At 40.1% G+C, this 21028-nt stretch overlaps 1 protein-coding gene across 1 annotated transcript in view; it reads right to left on the bottom strand.

Annotated features, from left to right (window-relative positions):
* The window catches only part of LOC126473843 (drebrin-like protein B), a 211286-nt gene that overhangs the window by 174349 nt on the left and 15909 nt on the right, over window positions 1–21028 (bottom strand). The window contains exon 2 of the mRNA XM_050101173.1: window positions 5416–5471. Coding sequence (XP_049957130.1) covers window positions 5416–5471 — 56 coding nt within the window. The remainder of the gene's footprint in view (window positions 1–5415; window positions 5472–21028) is intronic.

Genomic DNA, 21028 nt, shown 5'->3' with positions numbered 1-21028 from the left:
GGGAAGGGGGGATGGACTCAGGTGTGAGGTTCTGAGAAGATCCTATGGATTTCAGTAAGGATTGACGTTTATATTGGACTTCCGGGATGGAGTTACTCTGGCAGAGCTTGTAGGTGGAGCAGTCAGATAGCTGGTGGATGCTTTCTGTCAGGTAGTCAGTGTGACTAATCACAACAGTAGTGGAGTCTTTGTCTGAATCAGTTCTCAGGTTGAGTGTGGCTGTCCTTTCTTCCACCAAAATGTTACTGTTCTTAGGAAGGAACATGGAGGAGGAGTGTGAGGCCAAGTTGGATGTAAGAAATGCCTGGAAGCTACTAACGAGTGGGTGGATGGGAGGCGGGGAGGGTCACGGTTGATTGGTGGTACAAACTGGGACAGGCAGGGTCCAGTGTTAGGATTACGTTGGCTTTGGTTGGAGGGATTTGGTGGCAAAGAAGTGTTTCCATTGCAGGGATCAGGAGATGGAAAGTAGGTCTCTGACACATCCAACAAGGTTCTATACGTTCAATGTGTGCCCTCTCCCTGCCTCCTACTTCATCTTCCTTTACCCACCATACCCAACATTACCCCCACCACAACCAGGCCACCTGCCACAAAATCAGTCTAGCCAGCACTGTGCTGGGGCAAAGGCACACACACACGTGTGTGTGTGTGTGTGTGTGTGTGTGTGTGTGTGTGTGTGTGTGTGTGTGTGTGCGTGCACACTAAATCCAGAACCGAGCATGTTTTCCTTCTTTTGTGTGCACTTATCTACAACTGAAAGCTCCTGCTTTTTGGTGAGTGGTCTCCTTTAACCCTAAAGTATTTATGTTCTACAAGAACTTTCCTTCAACATTTTTGATGAAGGGCAGATTGTATGGCCTGGTTTCTGACCTGACCCAAACAACACACACCACAGCCCACTTCTATAAGCTGCCCAAAATCCACAAACTCAACAATCACGAATCCCAGCTGTAGCTGGTTATTGTGCTCCCACTGAAAGACTTTCCACTCTTATTGACCAACACCTCCAACCAAATGGCCGAAACCTTCCCACATCAAATGTACCAACTTGCCAACTTTCTTCACTGACTTTCCACCACCCCCAGACCCTTACCTCCCAGATCCCTGTTTGTCACTACATATCAACATCCTCATTTCATTGGCATGGCCATCATCAAACACTACATCTGCCAATGTCCTCCACACTCCAAACCTGCCACCTCATTACTTATACACCTTATCAACTATATTCTGACCCACAATTACTTTTTCTTTGAAGGGAAAGTTTACAAGTGGTACAGCCATGGGCACTTAGATGGCATCCACCAGTTTACAGGCCATCTAGAGAACACCTTCCTAGCCTCCCAAAACTCCCAACCACTAGTCTGGTTCAGGTTAATTGATAATATCTTCATGATCTGGACTCAGGGCTAAGACCCATTGTCCTCCTCACTCCTTCAAAACCTCAACCCTTTTCTCCCATCTGCTTCATCTGGTCCTCCTCTACCCAACACACCATCTTTCTGGACATTGACCTCCACCTCACTGAAAGACTTTCCACTCTTATTGACCAACACCTCCAACCAAATGGCCGAAACCTTCCCACATCAAAGGTACCAACTTGCCAACTTTCTTCACTGACTTTTCTCCACCCCCACACACTTACCTCCCAAATGGCTCCATCCACAACTCTGTCCATGTTAAACCCACTAACCTCCAACAGTATCTGCTTTTTGACAGCTGCCATTCCTTCTACACCAAAAAAAAATACCACCCATACAGCCTATTCACCAGTAGACAACAAATCTGGAGTGATGAGAAGTCCCTTGCCCACTGTGTTGAAGGTCTCATGAAGTCTTTTATACACAGGCACTATCCCCCAAACCTAGCCCACTAACAGATTCCCGTGCCGTATCTTCATGCAATCCTTGCACCACCCCCAAGAATCAGCTATAAAGGAGTGTCTCTCTCATCACCCAATATCACCCTGAACTGAGACACATCCCACACAAGATCCTTCCCTACACAACTTCGACTCCCAAAACCTTGCCACAGGGACCATATCCTATGGCACACAAAGGTGCAAGATCTGCCCAATCCACCCACCCAGCAGCAAGTACTCAAGACCTGTCATACATTTATCGAAGCACAACAGAGGCCAGGCCACATATGAAAGTAGACTTGTCATTTATCAACTCTCCTGCAAATGCTGCACAGCCTTTTATGTTGGTATGGCTTTCAACCAGCTGAGCACAACATGCTCAATTTCAATCGCTGCTTCACAACCTGATCCATCTGGATCCTTCCCTCTACTTCTTTGAGCTGTGCAAATGAGGGTTACCCTTAAAATACATCCTCCCCTCCCTTAATCATCCTGGCCTCAATCTCAGATAATCCATTGTCTCCACACCCTCCACCCAACAGTTTCCCCTTCCTCCACCGCATCAATGTTTCCCAATTCATGGCCCCACGTCGCCTTCAGCGTGTGCCCCTTTCCACCAATCATTACAACTATACCTGCCATCCCTTCCTCCTGCATTCCTAGCTGGCAAACCAACCTCCCTCCGAGCCACTAGCCGTCCACCCCCAGTCCCTCTTCCTGTCTCCTGCCTCCACTCACTCTACCCACCCCATCCAACATTACTCCCCCCCACCATGACCAGCCCACTTAATGCAAATACCATTGACACTGTCAGTCTAGCCGACACCATGTAGAGGCACAGACGTGTGTGTGTGTGTGTGTGTGTGTGTGTGTGTGTGTGTGTGTGTGTGTGTGGTGGGGTTAAAGGATAACTCTGAAAGCCAGTTAGTTTTTCTTCTTTTGTGTGTGTCTATCAACAACTAAAGGCTTCTGTTTTCAATAAGTGGACTTCTTTAATCCTAATTGCCCTCTATCAAACTCCTTTATGACAGATTTTCCCTTTTGCTTCTCATACTTATGCTGAAACGATTCCCCATTTGTTTTGCTCCATTCATATGCTTTCCTTATCGCATCATGTGCCCACAACACGACAAAGACAGCATTCAAACTCACAGAGGTCAAGAGTCATAATGTCTGGCCTCATCGGTGTAAGTAAACAAAGAATTTGTATTAACAGGCAAATACTTAAATCAGTAACAACAGTGAAGTAGCTTGAATTGATATGGGATTGGAACACTCATACGAATCTCGAAGATGACAAATATCAAATTCCTATTTAAAGGAGAAAGTGGGAAGAGGTGGACATCATTTATAAAAGAAGTAACCTACAAAGTACACATGTGACTCAGTTTTCAGTGGTATCCCGAGCTACGGAACACCTATTAAGTCAAAAGATTTAAATGGTCAAGGGCATTTAAAAAGCTCATTTCTTCATGACATAATTTATTAATCAGTTGCAAGCTACATCAGAATAAACAAGAACAACATTCTTAATAGTTCAGGGACTTGATTTCAATAGAAATCTTTAGAAATAACAATCTACCACATAAATATCACGTGAAGACTAAGACAGAATAAATTTTCTACAAAGTGAGCAAAAAATAAAATTCAAACATCAATAAGTACTCACAAAAAGGCATGAGCCTGTAAATGCACATTACAAATGGTTCGCCACAGTAATAAACAGAGCGCATTGAAAATAGTGAGATAAGACAACAACAAATTTGTAAAACATGAGGAACAGTGACAAATAACAGTTTGTAATTCATTATTTTCTTGTTCCAAGTACCATCACAGCATACAAGATCTGTTCAAAAAATTCCAGAACATTCGTAATTTCACACCAATGATGTGTTGGAGTGAAATGTGGTTGGCATCACTACACAGGCCTGTGTTTAATGTGTAACTGCTGGAAGTTTCACTGTTTTATGTATGTTAGTGATTGTTCAGTACTGTACTGAATAGAACGTTGTGTCGCACAGTTTGCCAATTTCGAGATGGCAGAGTAAGAGGCACAACATGTCTGCATCAAATTTTGCATGAAACTCAAGAAAAACTTTAGCGAGACACACGAAATGAGGCATTAAGCCTACAGTGATGAGTGCTTAAGCTGTACTCAGTGTTACAAATGGTTCATCAGCTTTAAAAATGGATGGACAGAAGTTAAAGATGACCTTTATTCAGGACATCCTTAGACGTGTGCCGACAAGACTCAAGTCAAGAATGCTGACAAAATTTTGTGTGCCAATCGAAGACTGACTGTCCATGAGACTACAGAAGAATGTAACATTTCAGCTGGATCATTTCACGCATCATGTTGGCACCAAGTTCATACCATGGCTCATGAATCAAGACCAGAAAGACCTTTGCCTCATAATCTGTGAAGAGCTTTTTGATCGTGCAAATGAGAACCAGATTTTCCTTAAGAGAATTATAACTACTGATGACACTTTGGTCTACAGTTATGATGTTGAGACCAAGGTTCAATCTTCACAATGGCTCAGGAAATGTTCTCCAAGACAAAAAAAGTTCGTCAGGTCTGGTCAAATGTCAAAGTCATGCTGATAGTTTTCTTTAACATTGAAGGATTAGTTTGTCATGAATTCGAGACACAGGGGCAAACTGTTAATAAATGGTACCATCGGGACATGTTGCAACACCTGCGAGAAAATGTGACAAGGAAATGTCCCAAAACCAAAATGTATTGAGACAATTCATGGCTCTTGCATCATGATCACAAACCCACACATTCATCCCTGTTGGTGCCTGACTAGCACAAAAACAAACTCACTGTGCTGCCTCATCCTCCATGCTCTCCAGTCCTGGCCCTGTGGACTTCTTTTTATTTCCAAAGTTGAAAACCCCATTGAAAGGACGAAGATTTGCAACAACAGATGAGATAAAAGAAAATTCACAAATGGCACTTCACGCGATCCAACAAGAGGCATACAGAGACTGATTTTGGGAGTGGAAACAGCTTTGAGAGCAGTATATCAATTGTGGAGGAGAGTATTTCAAAGAAGACCATGCACAGTAAGTAAAAAGTAAGCATAGAAAAATTTTGTGGACAAAGTTCCAGAATTTTTTGAACAGATATTGTACAGTAGCAGTGTTTGAGAATATCATGCATAACAGCTTTTGAGAATAACATATATGTAATATATCATTTATAACTTTATTAAACCCATAGAAAACATGCATCATTACTGGATGCCAACTACATTTGCCAACATTAAACAATGTGTTAACTGGGGGCAAAAAAAGTGACCATATGTATCGCCCTAAGCTTTATCCGTACTAAATGTTGGGTACCATTCACAGACTACCTGCTACTGTTATTTGAGGACTGACACTCAATAATACTGCAAATATCAAATTCTAATCGATTATTAAAGCATAGAAAAATAAAGCAACAGAAGTGGGTAATTACTTAATATGAAAGCATAAATTCATTAAAAATGAATGATGCATAAAATATACACCTGATTTTTGTGTAACATCACAGCACTTACCTCCTTTGCTTACCACCTTCAAATCATTAGTTTGTCCCTCATAGCCAAACAATGCCCTAAAAAATAAATAAGAGACACTTGATCAAACTGAGCACAACCAAGTCATTTAACCTGAAATTGAAGTTTTATACTATGGTCATTAGCTATCCATTATCTCTCTCAACTTCACTACAGCAGGTAGAAATAGCAAGACAACAGCTTACAGGGTATGTTTTAAATGGTATCTAAAGGCAGCACAGGTGAACTTGATCAAAGTTCAAGATGATAATAAAACAGAACAATGAATAAGGAAGTTCTCAAAACTGTTTCAAGGATATCATAATGGTTTTAAAGGAAGTCATGATGAATCTTTAGTATTTAGTTTTACAAAAATATCAGAAAGTGTATGCAGTTTTATTAATTCCAATATTCCCAAAATTATTGGTTGAATATAATGTAACTAGCAAGTTATTTCTGTTTATCTTGATTGTGAACTAATAACCGCCTCATCTTTGTGAGTAAACATTTGCAAACATTGTAAAATCTCCACTAATCATACTGGAGATCAAATAAATACCTCTTACAAATCATTTCAATGTAATATTTTCTAGATAATTATAATTCTTTCATAAACCAAGTTATCTTTTAGGTCTAATTGTCTCTCATTAGCCAATTTCATCATATAAAATATAGAAGTTCATAAGCTAAATGTAGTTTTCTCACACAACTGACTCTAAATAATTCTGTTTTTCAAACAATTTGTCAACAAACAGATTTAGAGATACCTCAGGTATTACCTTTCTTCTTCTTCTCTCTCTCTTTTTTTTTTTAAACAAAGGGGATTACAGAAGTGCCTGATTCCACTCATGACATCATCAATATGGCAGAAATGGCTATTCTAAGTGTCTCCAATATGGTGCCTATGATGTCACATACACACGGCAACAAATACAAAAATACATATAAATAAGACTATAACATCTCCCTCCAAAAATACAACAAACTAAAAGAACAACTGCAGGAAATTAGTGGTTTTAGGGAGAAAAAACACCACAATCCCAAAACACACAAAATGATGAAGAAAAAAAAAAATTACAAAGTCGACAGGAATCTGACACTTCCCTTCACCTATGTAGGACATCCACAGCTGACAATACCACAACACCAACACCTACATACAAAACTACAAAAATTGAAATAGGTCATTTTCCTTGACCTATATAGGTCAACCGTAACTATTGATACGAAAAAACCACCACCCACAACTACGAGGGAGAGGGAGAGGGAGAGGGAGAGGGAGAGGGAGCCATCAAACAACAAGACGACATCTACAAAGACAACCAACTCCGCGCTGTAATGACGTCACACACCACAATACCCTTATGTCATGGATCAAAGCAGATGGGTGGAATCTGACACGTCTGTTGACCGGAAAGAAAGCTTTTTTGCCAAATACCTTGTCTGTCACAATAGACCAGTGCCCAGACTGCTGTAAAATTGTCAGGAATAACAATCAGTGTGAGGAATGTCAGCACTATGTTCATGCAGAATGAATAATACAACCCATAAAAGGAAAGATCCCATTCACACTTGGAGATGCAGTGATTGTCACTACTGATATAAAATACTTGAAAAAGAGCAGCTTATATTCAGACTTGAGTATAGTTAGCAGTTTTGCTGGGATGAGACCAGAACTCTGGATTACATAAGAGCTCACAAATTAGTGAAGAAGTTAAGACATTAAAGTGCATAAGGCGCATGCAAACTGTAGTAAGAACATTTTTAAGAGCACAAAGAAGGTCTAATACAGTGTAGTAGTCATGGGAGTGGAATTTCAGAACTAGTGCAGAAATCTTTGGGAAGTGGTTACCAAGTAACAAGTATTTTTAAGCTGAGAGCAGCGCTCAGCGATGTCCCCTGCGATTAAGGCTCTTTGAGGAAGGATCTTGGAAAAGTACATCATATAATAATAATAATAATAATAATAATAATCCCCAGGTGGTAGATAGGGGAATGCTCTCCAGATATGGAGGGTACCGGGGAAATAAAATACCCGGGGTGGACCAAAACTATCAACTGAAATCCACTAACGTCTGCCTGGTATCCAGCGGTTAGGGGTCAGCGTCTGTTCGCCTAGATGGTGCGGCTGCAGCAACCTTCTTGATCTGAACAATCAAGTCGTATTCCTCGTGATCTTTCCTCGGAAGGACCACCACCAAGTTAGTTTTCAACTTGAAAACCAAACATGATGATAACACAAGGAATGAATCCACTACCGCGGGCACCAGTCGCAAGGCTGGCTTTACCTGGTCATCGGATTCCGGGGGACCAGGAGCATCATGTTACGCCTAAGGTTGAGAACCAGACAACGTCCAAATTATTACACACAAAACAAAGACACTTCATCGGTACACTTAATACTAATACTCTTTTCAAACTGGGCAAGATCAAACAACTTACAGACGTGCTGCAAAAATTCCAGATCAAAATCCTTGCTATCCAGGAAACACGATTTACGGATGAAAACCATTTTGATACAGACAACTACAGGATCTACAAAGGAAAACCAGCAGTTAAAACTAATGAGAAAGGACTCAAACAGTTTGGCACAGCATTTGCAGTCCACAAATCTATCAGAGACTCTGTCATTGACTTCCAGTCTGCCTCAGAACGTATATCAACGCTCTCCATCAAATCGGCCAACAAAGCATATACCTTGATCAACGCACGCGCACCCACAAATACCTATAACAAGAAGAACTGGCAGAAAGTGGATGACTTCTGGAATGACCTTGAAGAGACGACAAACAAAATTGCCAAACACCATGTGCAACTTTAACGCACAATTAGGCAGAGAGAAAAAATACAGGAAAATCACCGGAATCCATACAGCTAACAAGAGAACTAACAAGAATGGGGAAAGATTGATAAACTTTTGCGAAAATTTCGGCCTCGTAATTATGCCAACACAATTCAAAAAACCCAACAAGAAACTGTATACTTGGAAGTCACCCAACACAATGTTGGGTGAATTCCAGATAGACCATGTGGCCATCTCCAAGAGTAACACAGCAGAAATTCTGAATGTGAAAACGAGAAGAGGATTTTTTGACTCAGACCACCATCTCCTACAGATAAAGACCAGATTACAACCCAATAGAAAAAAGCCAAATCTAAACAAAGTGCTGAGACCAGACCCCGAATACATAAAACTCAACAAGGAAAACATCTTCCAGGAAATTAGTCAGACAAACACCACAAACTGGACAGAACTTGTGGACGTCCTCAAATCCACGATGAAATTGGGTCAACCCCCGAGAAGGAGAAAACACAGGTGGTGGAATATAATATGTGACCAAGCAATAGAAGAAAGGACCAATGCCTAGAAAAACTTCAATAGTCACAAAACATCAGAAAAATGGCAACAATTTCTAGTAATCCGAAAACAAACATCGAAAACTATTCGGAGGGAAAAAAAAAAATTATGACAAACGGCGACTAGATGAGATAGAACAAGATTTTAAGAAGAACAACACCAGGAATTTTTATAAGACGTTTAAAGAACATATTGTAGGATACCAGCCACCCAATCTTTGTTTCAAGAAACTAACACGAAGAATAACTGTCAAATCCTCGCAGACTATTTCAACAAACTTCTCAACTGCGAAAGACCTACAGAGGATATTCACTACGAGACGTCTACACCAAATCCTGACACTAAACTGCCAACCATCAACGAAATAGTAGAAATTTTCAAGACACTGAAAAACAATAGAGCCCCAGGAGAAGATGGAATTATTGCAGAACTATGGAAACTAAATGATGAAAGATTAACAGGAAAAATTCACAATATCATATTAAACATTTGGGAAACAGAACAGATCCCTTCTGAATGGAAATGCGCACTCATCCATCCACTCCACACAAAAGGGGACAAAACTGAACCAAATAATTACAGGGGTATCTCACTCGTACCGGTCACATATAAAATCCTATCAAAAGTTCTCATGAATAGATTAGAAGAACAAGCTGACCCACAAATAGGAGAATACCAGGCTGGTTTTCGCAAGGGACGATCATGCATAGAGCAGATCTGGACTCTGAAAATGATTCTCCAGATGAGAAACACCCGAAACACAGTGGTTACTTTTGTAGATTTTAAAAAGGCCTACGACTCAATAGACAGAGTAGCGCTCTGCAAGATGCTGGAAGAATTCAGCATTGACAGAAAGACAAGAGCAATCATTCGGGAAACATTAACTGACACAATCTCCAAGGTTAAATTTATGGGGGATATCTCGGAACCATTTGAAATCCAAACTGGAGTGCGACAGGGTGACGGACTTTCACCATTACTCTTTAATATCATTCTTGAAAAAATTATCAGGACATGGGAAAAAGAAGTCAAAGGAATCCAAATTGGCATTAGAAAAGATAATAGATTCAATGTGAAGTGTTTAGCTTTTGCGGATGACCTTGCAATCCTCACAAATAATAGAAAAGAAGCCACTAACGCCATAGAGAAGTTACACGAAATTGCACAAAGAACTGGCCTGCAAATCTCATATGAGAAAACCCAGTACACAGAAAGAGTGCCACAAGACAAATTGCCTATTGTGACAACCCATGGGAAAATCGTACAAGTACCACATTCTAAGTACCTGGGAGAAATCATCCAGCCATCAGGGATCAACCTAAAGGCCAATGAGGAAAGAATAAAAAAACTACAGAAAGCATATAAACTCACGTGGAACTATTATAACAAAAAGTCCATATCCATTAACGCAAAATTGAGGCACTACAACACTGTCGTACTTCCGGAGGCACTGTATGCATCTGAAACAACACAAATAGGTGGGCAAACTAAAATCAAAGAAATAGAGAAACAAGAAAGGAAAATTCTCAGGAAAATTTTTGGCCCGATACAGGAGCAAGGAATCTGGAAGAAGAGACCAACATCAGAGTTATATAAATACACAGAGAAGATTACGGATACAATAAGGAAAAGAAGAATGCAGTTCTACGGACATATCCACAGGATGAATGAAAACAGAATTTCAAAGCGAATTCTTAAAGTCATCAACTCAGGCAGGGGAAAAACAAAATGGATAAAAGAAGTTGAAGAGGACCTCAGACAAGCACACATAACAGTAAACGATGCAGAAAATAGAACTGAATTCAGGAACATCATCAAAAAACATAAATTTGACACCACAACACAGAAGAGACCAGGATGCAAATGGACAGCGGAGCGAAAGATACAACACAGTGAACACATGAAGAAAATTTGGGCTCAGAAAAAACATAAACAATCATCATAAAGGAATTCAAGTTCAAACGCTCTCTTAAAGGGGAATAATCGAAAATAATAATAATAATAATAATGAGTGCATGTCACAGTTTGGACTGTAACCATAATTGTACAACTGAGGATGGTATTAGGAGTACTGCTACGAATGTCCTTCACATTAATGTGAAGATCCTGTCTCTCTTTGAGTTTTCTAAACCATGGATTAAGCATACTGCGGAGCTTGGAAAAATGCTCAGGGAAGACGGACATTTGTACATGTACATGACTGATGCCCCTCACTCTGTCACTTCACACTCAGTGTAATTTGCACCTGAATGCTTCTCATGAGAAGCTACATGCATGGCTGTTTGCCACAACTTCTACTCTAACCAAAGCACTAAACACCCTAAACCCATGATTTTTGTGGTATTTCCTGGGCCTTTTTAGGGTAAATTTATCCAAAAGACAAAGCCGAACAATAAATATAGATACAACTGAACAGTTACTAGCAAAACAAAATACTGTAGCTTGGACACGCCCACAATATTAAAGAAAATGAATTTAAAATGAATTTAGTGTCTTCCATCAAAACATCAGGATACTCATAAACAAAAAGGATGAATTTTCATGTCCATAGAGGAAAATGAAAGGACAGATGGAATTTGTGCAGACTTGTTACTTGTTATGCATATGAAAAGATCAGTTGGAAAGCACCGAACTGAACAGATTTTTCTTGATAGGCTATTATTGTACTAACTGCAGAACCAATAGAAGAAAGGGGAGGAGATGTATGAGCAAAAATTGAGTTAAGTCTAGGTGCTTCAAGTTAATGATTATTGTACTGAACAGCTTTTAAATGCTGTGCCACAATCGTGGATCAGAAAAGACATGAACTTGTCACAGTGACAGTTTACAGGCTATCAGTGCAAAACATGTTAAGCTCCAGAAAGCAGATAAAGAGTTTTAATAAGATTACAGAGATTTAACTGGAGAATCATTGTTTGTGGAAACTCTAATGTTGATTTTCTGTCTGATGGTTGGATCGATGGCACCTTCAGTAGTTATTTTCAACTTCAGAGTATTCCCTCTGTGGATTAAATGACGAAGTGCAACAGCTAATGACCATTTGTTTTCAGACCCAATAACTCATAATGATTTATCACAATGGTTTACATGAACATGATAGTCAAATGTTAACCATAGAATATATTGATTGGTTAGACACACATTAGGTAAGAAGAGTAATGTCTCACCGAATCATTAACAATGACTTTTACACAGTGTTTATACAGAAATTACAAGAACAATACATAAGAGAAATTTGTAAAGCATGCTGTGTAGATGAAAAATTTCTCTCTTTCTTTAAAATGTTCTTACATCACACTGAGCCTTGTTTTCTTGTGCAAGAAATGAAGATAAAATCAAACAGAAGCAAGGATAAAGAATGGATTGCTTTTGGAATTAATGCATCTTGCACCAGGAAGAGAGAGTTCTACTTAATTCAAAGGACAATTTGTAGTCATGAGTTAAAACTCCATTCCACTAGTAATGTAAAATCGAAACTGATGTACTATTTTCAAAAATAAAACACTCCAAGAATATGGCAAAAATCTAGAGCATTATTAGACAGGAAACAAACAAAAATAGCTACCCAAATTAAACTGAGCCCCCAGGAAACATCTCGGGAGAAACTGACTCTTTCAAGTCACTGGCACCAAATTCAGTGATTACTTTCTCAAAATGGCTGCAAGCATTGCACTCCCTAATAAACCAGCATACACTGTTGCATTATACACACATCAAAAAAAGTTTTGCAACACCTCAGTTCTAAGAGTTCCGGAACCTGTACAGAAAACTGGAATAGAGATCAATGAAAACATCATTTCCACCCTTTTTATTGCTCATGAAAACCACACATTGCATGTTGTACCACCATACAGCGAGATCTTCAGAGGTGGTGGTCCAGATTGCTGCAGACATCATTACCTCTAATACCCAGTAGCATGTCCTCTTGCACAGATGCATGCCTGTATTCATGGTGGCATCCTATCCACAAGTTCATCAAGGCACTGTTGGTCCAGATTGTCCCACTCCTCAACCGCGATTCAGCATAGATCCCTCAGAGTGGTCAGTGGATCACGTCATACATAAACAGCCCTTTTCAATCTATCCCAGGCATGTTCGACAGGGTTCATGTCTGGAGAACTTGCTGGCCACTCTAGTGGAGCAATATCGTTACCCTGAAGGAAGCCATTCATAAGATATGCACGATGGGGGCGGGAATTGTCGTCCATGAAGACAAATGCCTTGCCAATATGCTGTCGATATGGTTGCACTATCGGTCGGAGGATGGCATTCACATATCATACAGCGCCTTCCGTGACCACCAGCAGTGTACGTCGGCTCCACATAATGCCGCCCCAAAACAGCAGGGAACCTCCACATTGCTGCACGCGCTGGACAGTGTGTCTAAGGCATTCAGCCTGACCAGGTTGCCTCAAAACCATCTCCGACGATTGTCTGTTTGAAGGCATATGTGACACTCATTGGTAAAGAGAACATGATGCCAATCCTGAGCGGTCGATTCAGCATGTTGTTGGTCACATCTGTACCACACTGCATGGTGTCGTGGTTGCAAAGATGGATCTCGCCATGGTCGTCGGAAGTGAAGTTGCGCATCATGCAGCCTATTGCGCACAGTTTGAGTCATAACAGGACGTCCTGTGGCTACACGAAAAGCATTATTCAACATGATGGTGTTGCTGTCAGGGTTCCTCTGAGCCATAATCCATAGATAGTAGTCATCCACTGCAGTAGCAGCCCTTGGGTGGCCCGAGCGAGGCACGTCATCGACAGTTCCTGTCTCTCTGTATCTCCTCCATGCCCGAACAACATCGCTTTGGTTCACTCCGAGACACCTTGACACTTCCCTTGTCGAGAGCCCTTCCTGGCACAAAGTAACAATGCGGACACTATTGAACCGTGGTATTGACCATCTAGGCATGGTTGAACTACAGACAACATGAGCCATGTACCTCCTTCCTAGTGGAATGACTGGAACTGATCGGCTGTCGGACCCCCTCTGTTTAATAGGTACTGCTCATGCATGGTTGTTTACATCTTTGGGTGGGTTTAGTGACATCTCTGAACAGTCAAAGGGACTGTGTCTGCGACACAATATCCACAGACAACGTCTATCTTCAGGAGTTCTGGAACCAGGGTGTTGCAAAACGTTTTTTGTTGTGTGTATTTACTTGTGCAAATACTACATAAATTACAGACAGAAATAGTTTCAGAACATACAACATTTCTGGAGATTACTAAATTCACCAGGGCACTAAGAAGTACACATTCAGCTCTCTTTGATCGTGGGTCTATCAGAATATTGTAGTCTTTTATTGACTTGGCAGGATTACTCATAAGCTATCATTGTAATAACATAATGACTCAGGTCCTATTTTCTGACAGACTTTACTATGCAGTGGTAACAACCATTATCAGACTGGATAAGCAATCCACTTCTAACCACAGCAAACCACTTCTAACCACAGGTCACTTTCACAGTGGCGACTCTCGCAAAAATTTTACCAACATACTATGTGTTGGCCTACAAACTTCTGACTTACAAGAGCAGTAATTGTAAATAAACTGAATATATTAATTTTACCTACATAAATGAAACTCTTTAAATATGTTTAAATTTTTTAACTAATCATTTAACACTGTGAGGAATAAAATAAGATGATTTAAAAAAAGCTTGGTAAAGTATAAATCGAACCCTAACTGACGAATTGCCAGATAATGAACTAGACCATGGCACCGTTACGACAACTGTTCATTTAAAACACCTCACACTCTATGCTTGCCCAATACACTAACACAATTTCAGAAATAATAATATTAGTAATAATAATAATAATAATAATAATAATAATAATAACCTGGTGCTGTGAGCAACATAGCACAGTGCCAGAAGGGATGACATTACATCAAAGCATGTGCATTCACATGTTTTTGTCAATTCCATTTGCATAACAGCATGCGTTCAAAGAGAAACTGCATAATTTTAGAGCTATTTCTGGCTCACATTCAAAGAGAAATGGTGTCATTTTAATGTGATTTCTGGCTTGCATTTAAAGAGAAAAGCTATAATTTCAGTCTGCTACTGTCATTTCACACTTTTTAGTGTGTGCAAAAGTTGCTTGAGAAAGTGGTTTGTGATAGGATACCAATTCACTTAAATCAGCAGAACTTGTTAACTGCTTCCTAATTTTAGCTTTCATAAAAGGATTCTCACGGAGAAAGCAATACAATACCTCCCAAATGAAGTCCTGGAAGAGCTCAAAAAGAAAAATTTTCATTTTGGTATACTTTGTAACCTTCTCAAAGACTATGACAACATCATATTTGCAAACTGGAGTATTATGGTATTAACGGTACCCTTGGGCATGCCTGAAGCCTCACCTTTTAAAAAAAACTGTTGAGTATCTTGCTGACAAACTGTGACACGGGACTAAGGATAATCTCAGAATGGGGAACATAAAATTTGGGGTCCCACAATGGTTCCAACAAGTGTGGTGTTCCAACGAGTTTATAGGACAATTCAAAAACTGTAATGCTCGCTGATAACAGAAGCATACTAACCAGGGATCGACAATTAAGTTAGGAGCCACTGCTAAACAGGCATACAAGTGGTTCAAAGCTAACTCTAACAAATATTTACATTATACAATTTCACACATGAAATAACAACCTGTTAGCAACATAAGTACATACACTAAGGTGACAAAAGTTATGCGATAGCAATAAGCACATATACAGATGGTGGTAGTATCATGTACACACTGCATAAAGGGAGTGCACTGGCAGAGCTGTCACTCGTGCTGAGTTGAGTCATGGGAAAAAGGTTTCTGATGTGATTATGACCACACAATGGGAATTAACATACTTTCAATGTAAAATGGTATTTGGTGCTAGACATGGCATGGGACATTCCATTTCAGAAATTGTTCAGGAATTCTGTATTCCAAGATCCACAGTATCAATAGCGTGCTGGAAATGCCAAATTTCAGGCATTACTTCTCACCGTGGATGACACAGTGCCCAACGGCCTTCACTTAATGATAAGAGAATAGTGATGTTCGTGTAGAGTTGTCAGTGCCAATAGACACACAACACTGTGTAAAATAATCACATAAGTCAATGTGGGACATACAGCAACGACTTGTTGAGTCCATGCCGTGTAAAGTGCAGCGCTATGCTGGGTGAAAGGGGGTCCGACCCAAAATTAAGAAGTATCCCATGACTTTTGTCACTCAGTGTATATGATCATATATTAAATGTAACACTGTCTGTAAAATTCCTTGTGGTCCAGTAGCATGACAAATTAAAATTAAATCAGCATGCATATAAACTAATCAAGAAGATAAGTTTGGCATGTTTTGCTCTTAAATGCATATCTCCTTTGTTAACCTAAAGAGAAGCATGTTAGCATATATTCATTCCTTATTGTTCTATGGAGTTACTTTCTAGTGTAATCCACCTACAGTAAATGCAATGTTTAAGCAAAAGTAGTGAGCAGTATGAATACTTAGCAAAGTAGATAATAGTCCACCTTGCAGTAGCCCTTTTAAGGACACTTGTCTTTTTATGCACACTTTCTCAGACATTTTCACCTTAAAAGATTTTGTTGTTGAGAATAAAAACCTGTTTCAATTGAAATATAATCTACACAATCACAATAGAAGACAAAAAAGAAAAAAAACAGTTTTCATACAGATTTTGCTGGCTTAGGATGGAGTTATGGACTCAGTGTGAAGACATTCAACAAGTCTCATATAACACAATAGATATGTTGGTTATACTCTATCAATGCTGATGTGATCTCTCTGACTGAAGTGAGGCTTTATTGTGCCAGTGTAGTGGTAGAATGAGCAGAGTGACACAGTACAGTGGTGGCGAGTAAGCAAAAAGTATGACGGTCAGCGCAGACAACTTGTTTATTTTGCTCTAGACGGATGGCGACATGCACGTCTTACTGGATGTCGTCAGTGTATATATTGGGAAGTTTGTAAACGAATAAGAGATATAAAAATTGTCTATTGTAACTTGTGTTGGAGATTAGTGTTTTCAGTGATCATTATCTCTCAGGTTATGGCTTCTTGCTGTCAAGTACTGTAATTGTTTTTTAAGCAAAGATATATTTGGTGACCCATGTGAGTCTTTGATGTACATGTAGATTACTGTCACATTCTTTCATTTGTTGACTCTAATCATATCCAATAATAGTGTGTGTTGCTAATCTCAGTAAAACTGATATATGCTGCATTAACTACTATATCTGCATGTACTTTTAGGCTCATCATCATTACTGTGGCATTGGCCCCTCCTTGTGACCCCCTCCTCCCCCCAATTTTTCTGTGGTAACCTTTGCCATTGCCGGTATTACATTAAAAATATATAAAACGTATTTACTTGATTCTGCTAATTTATGTTAATCTTGCGCTGGGTGCATACATTAGTGAAATATTGTAGTGTCTTTTCCAATACTGTTTTGTTTCATGCGGACTACAAATATTTTGTATATTGTTTGAAGGACTTGGATACTGATCAAACAAGTATTTGCATATAACAAACGATACCTGAAAATTGAACAAGCATTCAAAAGGTAAGGAAAATCCTATCAATTCAAAAGAAAATTAAAAATGTACCTTACTGCACACACTACCTACAAACAATCTGAATATCAATATTCAAGGATTAAAAAAGTTACGTTAGCCAGATGGCAAGTAACAGTGTTTACTGTAAAGATACATGATAAGAGGTAAATAAGATTCAGTATTTACAGATGAAGGTACACTTTTTCTTTGGAGGAGAAAAAAAGGGCAAGGTAATAACATGAATAACAAGCTACCAACGAACCTGTAGTATCATGCACTATCAATACCACTTCACTTTAGAAGCTGGCAGTAACCCATATGCCTGCACTCCCAATGTGCGACCAGCTCTGTGTTACACCCTCCCCTCCTTGTGTGGCCAAGTCCACCACAGAGCCAACTTAAAGGACACTGCACAGCTAGGCTAGTCTCTGCAAAATAGCTGAGTTCTGCCTAGGTACTCTAAGCATTATCAGTTTGCCTCTGTTATTGTATGATGAAACTGCCTTTCTCAAGGAAACACACTGCACTGTATTCTGGTTAGTCAGTTACGTTGGGCAAGAGATTCGCATTTATCGCAAATCTCTTGCCCAACGTAAAGTCCCGAGTGACTGGAAAAAAGCGCAGGTGACGCCTGTATATAAGAAGGGTAGGACGGATCCTCAAAATTACAGACCAATATCCTTAACATTGGTTTATTGCAGGATTCTCGAACATATTCTCAGTTCGAATATAATGAATTTCCTTGAGACAGAGAAGTTGCTGTCCATGCATCAGCACAGCTTTAGAAAGTATCGCTCCTGTGAAACGCAACTCACCCTTTTTTCACATGATATCTTGCGAACCATGGATGAAGGGTATCAGACGGATGCCATGTTCCTTGACTTCCGGAAAGCGTTTCACTCGGTGCCCCACTGCAGACTCCTAAGTAAGGTACGAGCATATGGGATTGGTTCTCAAGTATGTGAGTGGCTCGAAGACTTCTTAAGTAATACAATCCAGTATGTTGCCCTCGGTGGTGAGTGTTCATCGGAGGTGAGGGTATCATCTGGAGTGCCCCAGGGAAGTGTGGTAGGTCTGCTGTTGTTTTCTATCTACATAAATGATCTTTTGTATAGGGTGGATAGCAATGTGGGTCTGTTTGCTGATGATGCTGTGGTGTACGGGAAGGTGTCATCGTTGAGTGACTGTAGGAGGATACAAGATGACTTGGACAGGATTTGTGATTGGTGTAAAGAATGGCAACTAACTCTCAATGTAGATAAATGTAAATTAATGCAGATGAATAGGAAAAAAATTCCTGTAATGTTTGAATACTCCATTAGTAGTGTAGCGCTTGACACAGTCACGTCAATTAAATATTTGGGCGTAACATTGCAGAGCAATATGAAGTGGGACAAGCATGTAATGGCAGTTGTGGGGAAGGCGGATAGTCGTCTTCGCTTCATTGGTAGAATTTTGGGAAGATGTGGTTCATCTGTAAAGGAGACCACTTATAAAACACCAATACGACCTATTCTTCGGTACTGCTCGAGCGTTTGGGATCCCTGTCAGGTCAGATTGAGGAAGGACATAGAAGCAATTCAGAGGTGGGATGCTAGATTTGTTACTGGTAGGTTTGATCATCACACAAGTGTTACGGAAATGCTTCAGGAACTCGGGTGGGAGTCTCTAGAGGAAAGGAGGTGTTCTTTTCATGAATCGCTACTGAGGAAATTTAGAGAACCAGCATTTGAGGCTGACTGCAGTACAATTTTACTGCCGCCAACTTACATTTCGCGGAAAGACCACAAAGATAAGATAAGAGAGATTAGAGCTCGTACAGAAGCATATAGGCAGTCATTTTTCCCTCGTTCTGTTTGGGAGTGGAACAGGGAGAGATGATGCTAGTTGTGGTACGAGGTACCCTCCGCCACGCTCCATATGGTGGATTGCGGAGTATGCATGTAGATGTAGATGTAGTTTCATGTTTCATGGATCATGCGCATGATAAATCATTATGATGTGGAACGAATCATCTAACATTCACATCAAAAATTAATTTGTAAATATGGTTATGTGCTTAACATTAAGCCTTTTTTTTTTTAAATAAAAGGAGTTACTTAAGCTCTATGTGTGCATCTCATTATTTTTGCTCTCTGTCTTAAGCCCACCAACTCCTTGCCATCCAGCAGCAGGACACCAAACACTTGGTGATGATGCTGTTCCCATGGGTGTTTCACTACATCTTCTCACCCACCATATCAACAACTGGCGAAAATACTGATTTTGTCTTTCTTGCAGAACCGTGGCTCGTCAACATGCTTGCCCTTGATATTGCTTCTTTGTTACTGTGTTTCAGAGCACTGAACCTGCAGACTGTGTATTTTTGCACTTTTTAAAGGCTAACATTTCTAGTGATTTTAATTCGTGCTTTCTTGCACTTCAGTGGCTGCACTCTATTTCCACTTTGATTTTTGTGCATTTCACAAGAACTGATTGTTCAGTTTCAGGCACAGCAGATGCCAGCAATTAATGGAATTAATGGACTGGATGACAAAACTACTCACTGTGCAAGCAAACGCATCACTGCCACCCACAGCATGACGACAGCAAGCAGCGCCTGTATTTCTACCACCATTACATGCATTTGATTCTACACAAGAGGAATGGTTCGAGCACCATGAACACCTTGACTCACACTCGATGTTGCATCACAATGAAGGTAGGGCCAGGTAACCCTATTTTCTTGCAGAAGTCGGGGTGTCAGTTTACCATGTGGCCAGAAAACTCTTCCCTACTGCTCACCTTGAAAGTATGCCTTATGCTTGGTTGATTGATATAGGGCAGGAGACCAAACAGTGGATCAGGGAAGGATGGGGAAGGGAGTCGGCAGTGCCGTTTTCAAAGAAACCATACAGGCATTTGCCTGAAGCAATTTAGGGAAATCACAGAAAACTTAAATCAGGATGATCTGATGCTGGTTTGAAATGTAATCATCCAGAATGCGAGTCCAGTGTGCTAACCACTGCGCCACCTTGCTTGGTTATACCTTATGACAAACTAGCTGTGGCATTATAGAAACACTATAATGGACAAATGAATGTGGCAGCTGCATGTTGTACATTTTTTTATTTGCATAGCCAACCTAATCAAACACACAAGCAAGGTGTAGCTGACTTACAAGGGCTTACACACCATTGCAAATTAACTTGTGAGTGTGGACGTTATTACGGTGATGCCACATTTAGGAAAGCCATTACTCAGAATGCATCAGATCCTCAAATACAAAAACAGATTCTTAAGTATCCCAATCCTAGCTTGCAACAGGTTTTAGAATTAGTGGAGTGTCAGAACTCATATGACAGTGCAGAAGTAGACTTTGATTTCAAACCTACAGTATTTGTGCAATACAGAGTAATGGTAAACATGCTGTGCACTGCGGCATGCAAAGTCTGTTCCGGGGCAGTGATGTAAACAGAACCAATGTGAGAGGCAGCAGACTAATGGTGTTAAATCCTGCCCTTGGTATTTTAAAGCGCATAAGTGACAAGTGTGTCCCCTGTCATGATGCTAATGGTTATCACTCTGGCGAGCACAGTCATATTCAATCTATGTCTGTCTTCTCCATGGTCTCAATCAATAAATGTAAACATAATTTTTTCAAAGTCGTTTTTAAAGCCATCTTTTTCAAAGCCATTTTTCAAAG

This window comes from Schistocerca serialis, chromosome 4 (genome assembly GCF_023864345.2).
Source record: "Schistocerca serialis cubense isolate TAMUIC-IGC-003099 chromosome 4, iqSchSeri2.2, whole genome shotgun sequence".
Lineage (NCBI taxonomy): Eukaryota > Metazoa > Arthropoda > Insecta > Orthoptera > Acrididae > Schistocerca > Schistocerca serialis.
Note: the sequence above shows the minus strand (reverse complement) of the source record. Positions and strands in the feature narration are given on the sequence as shown.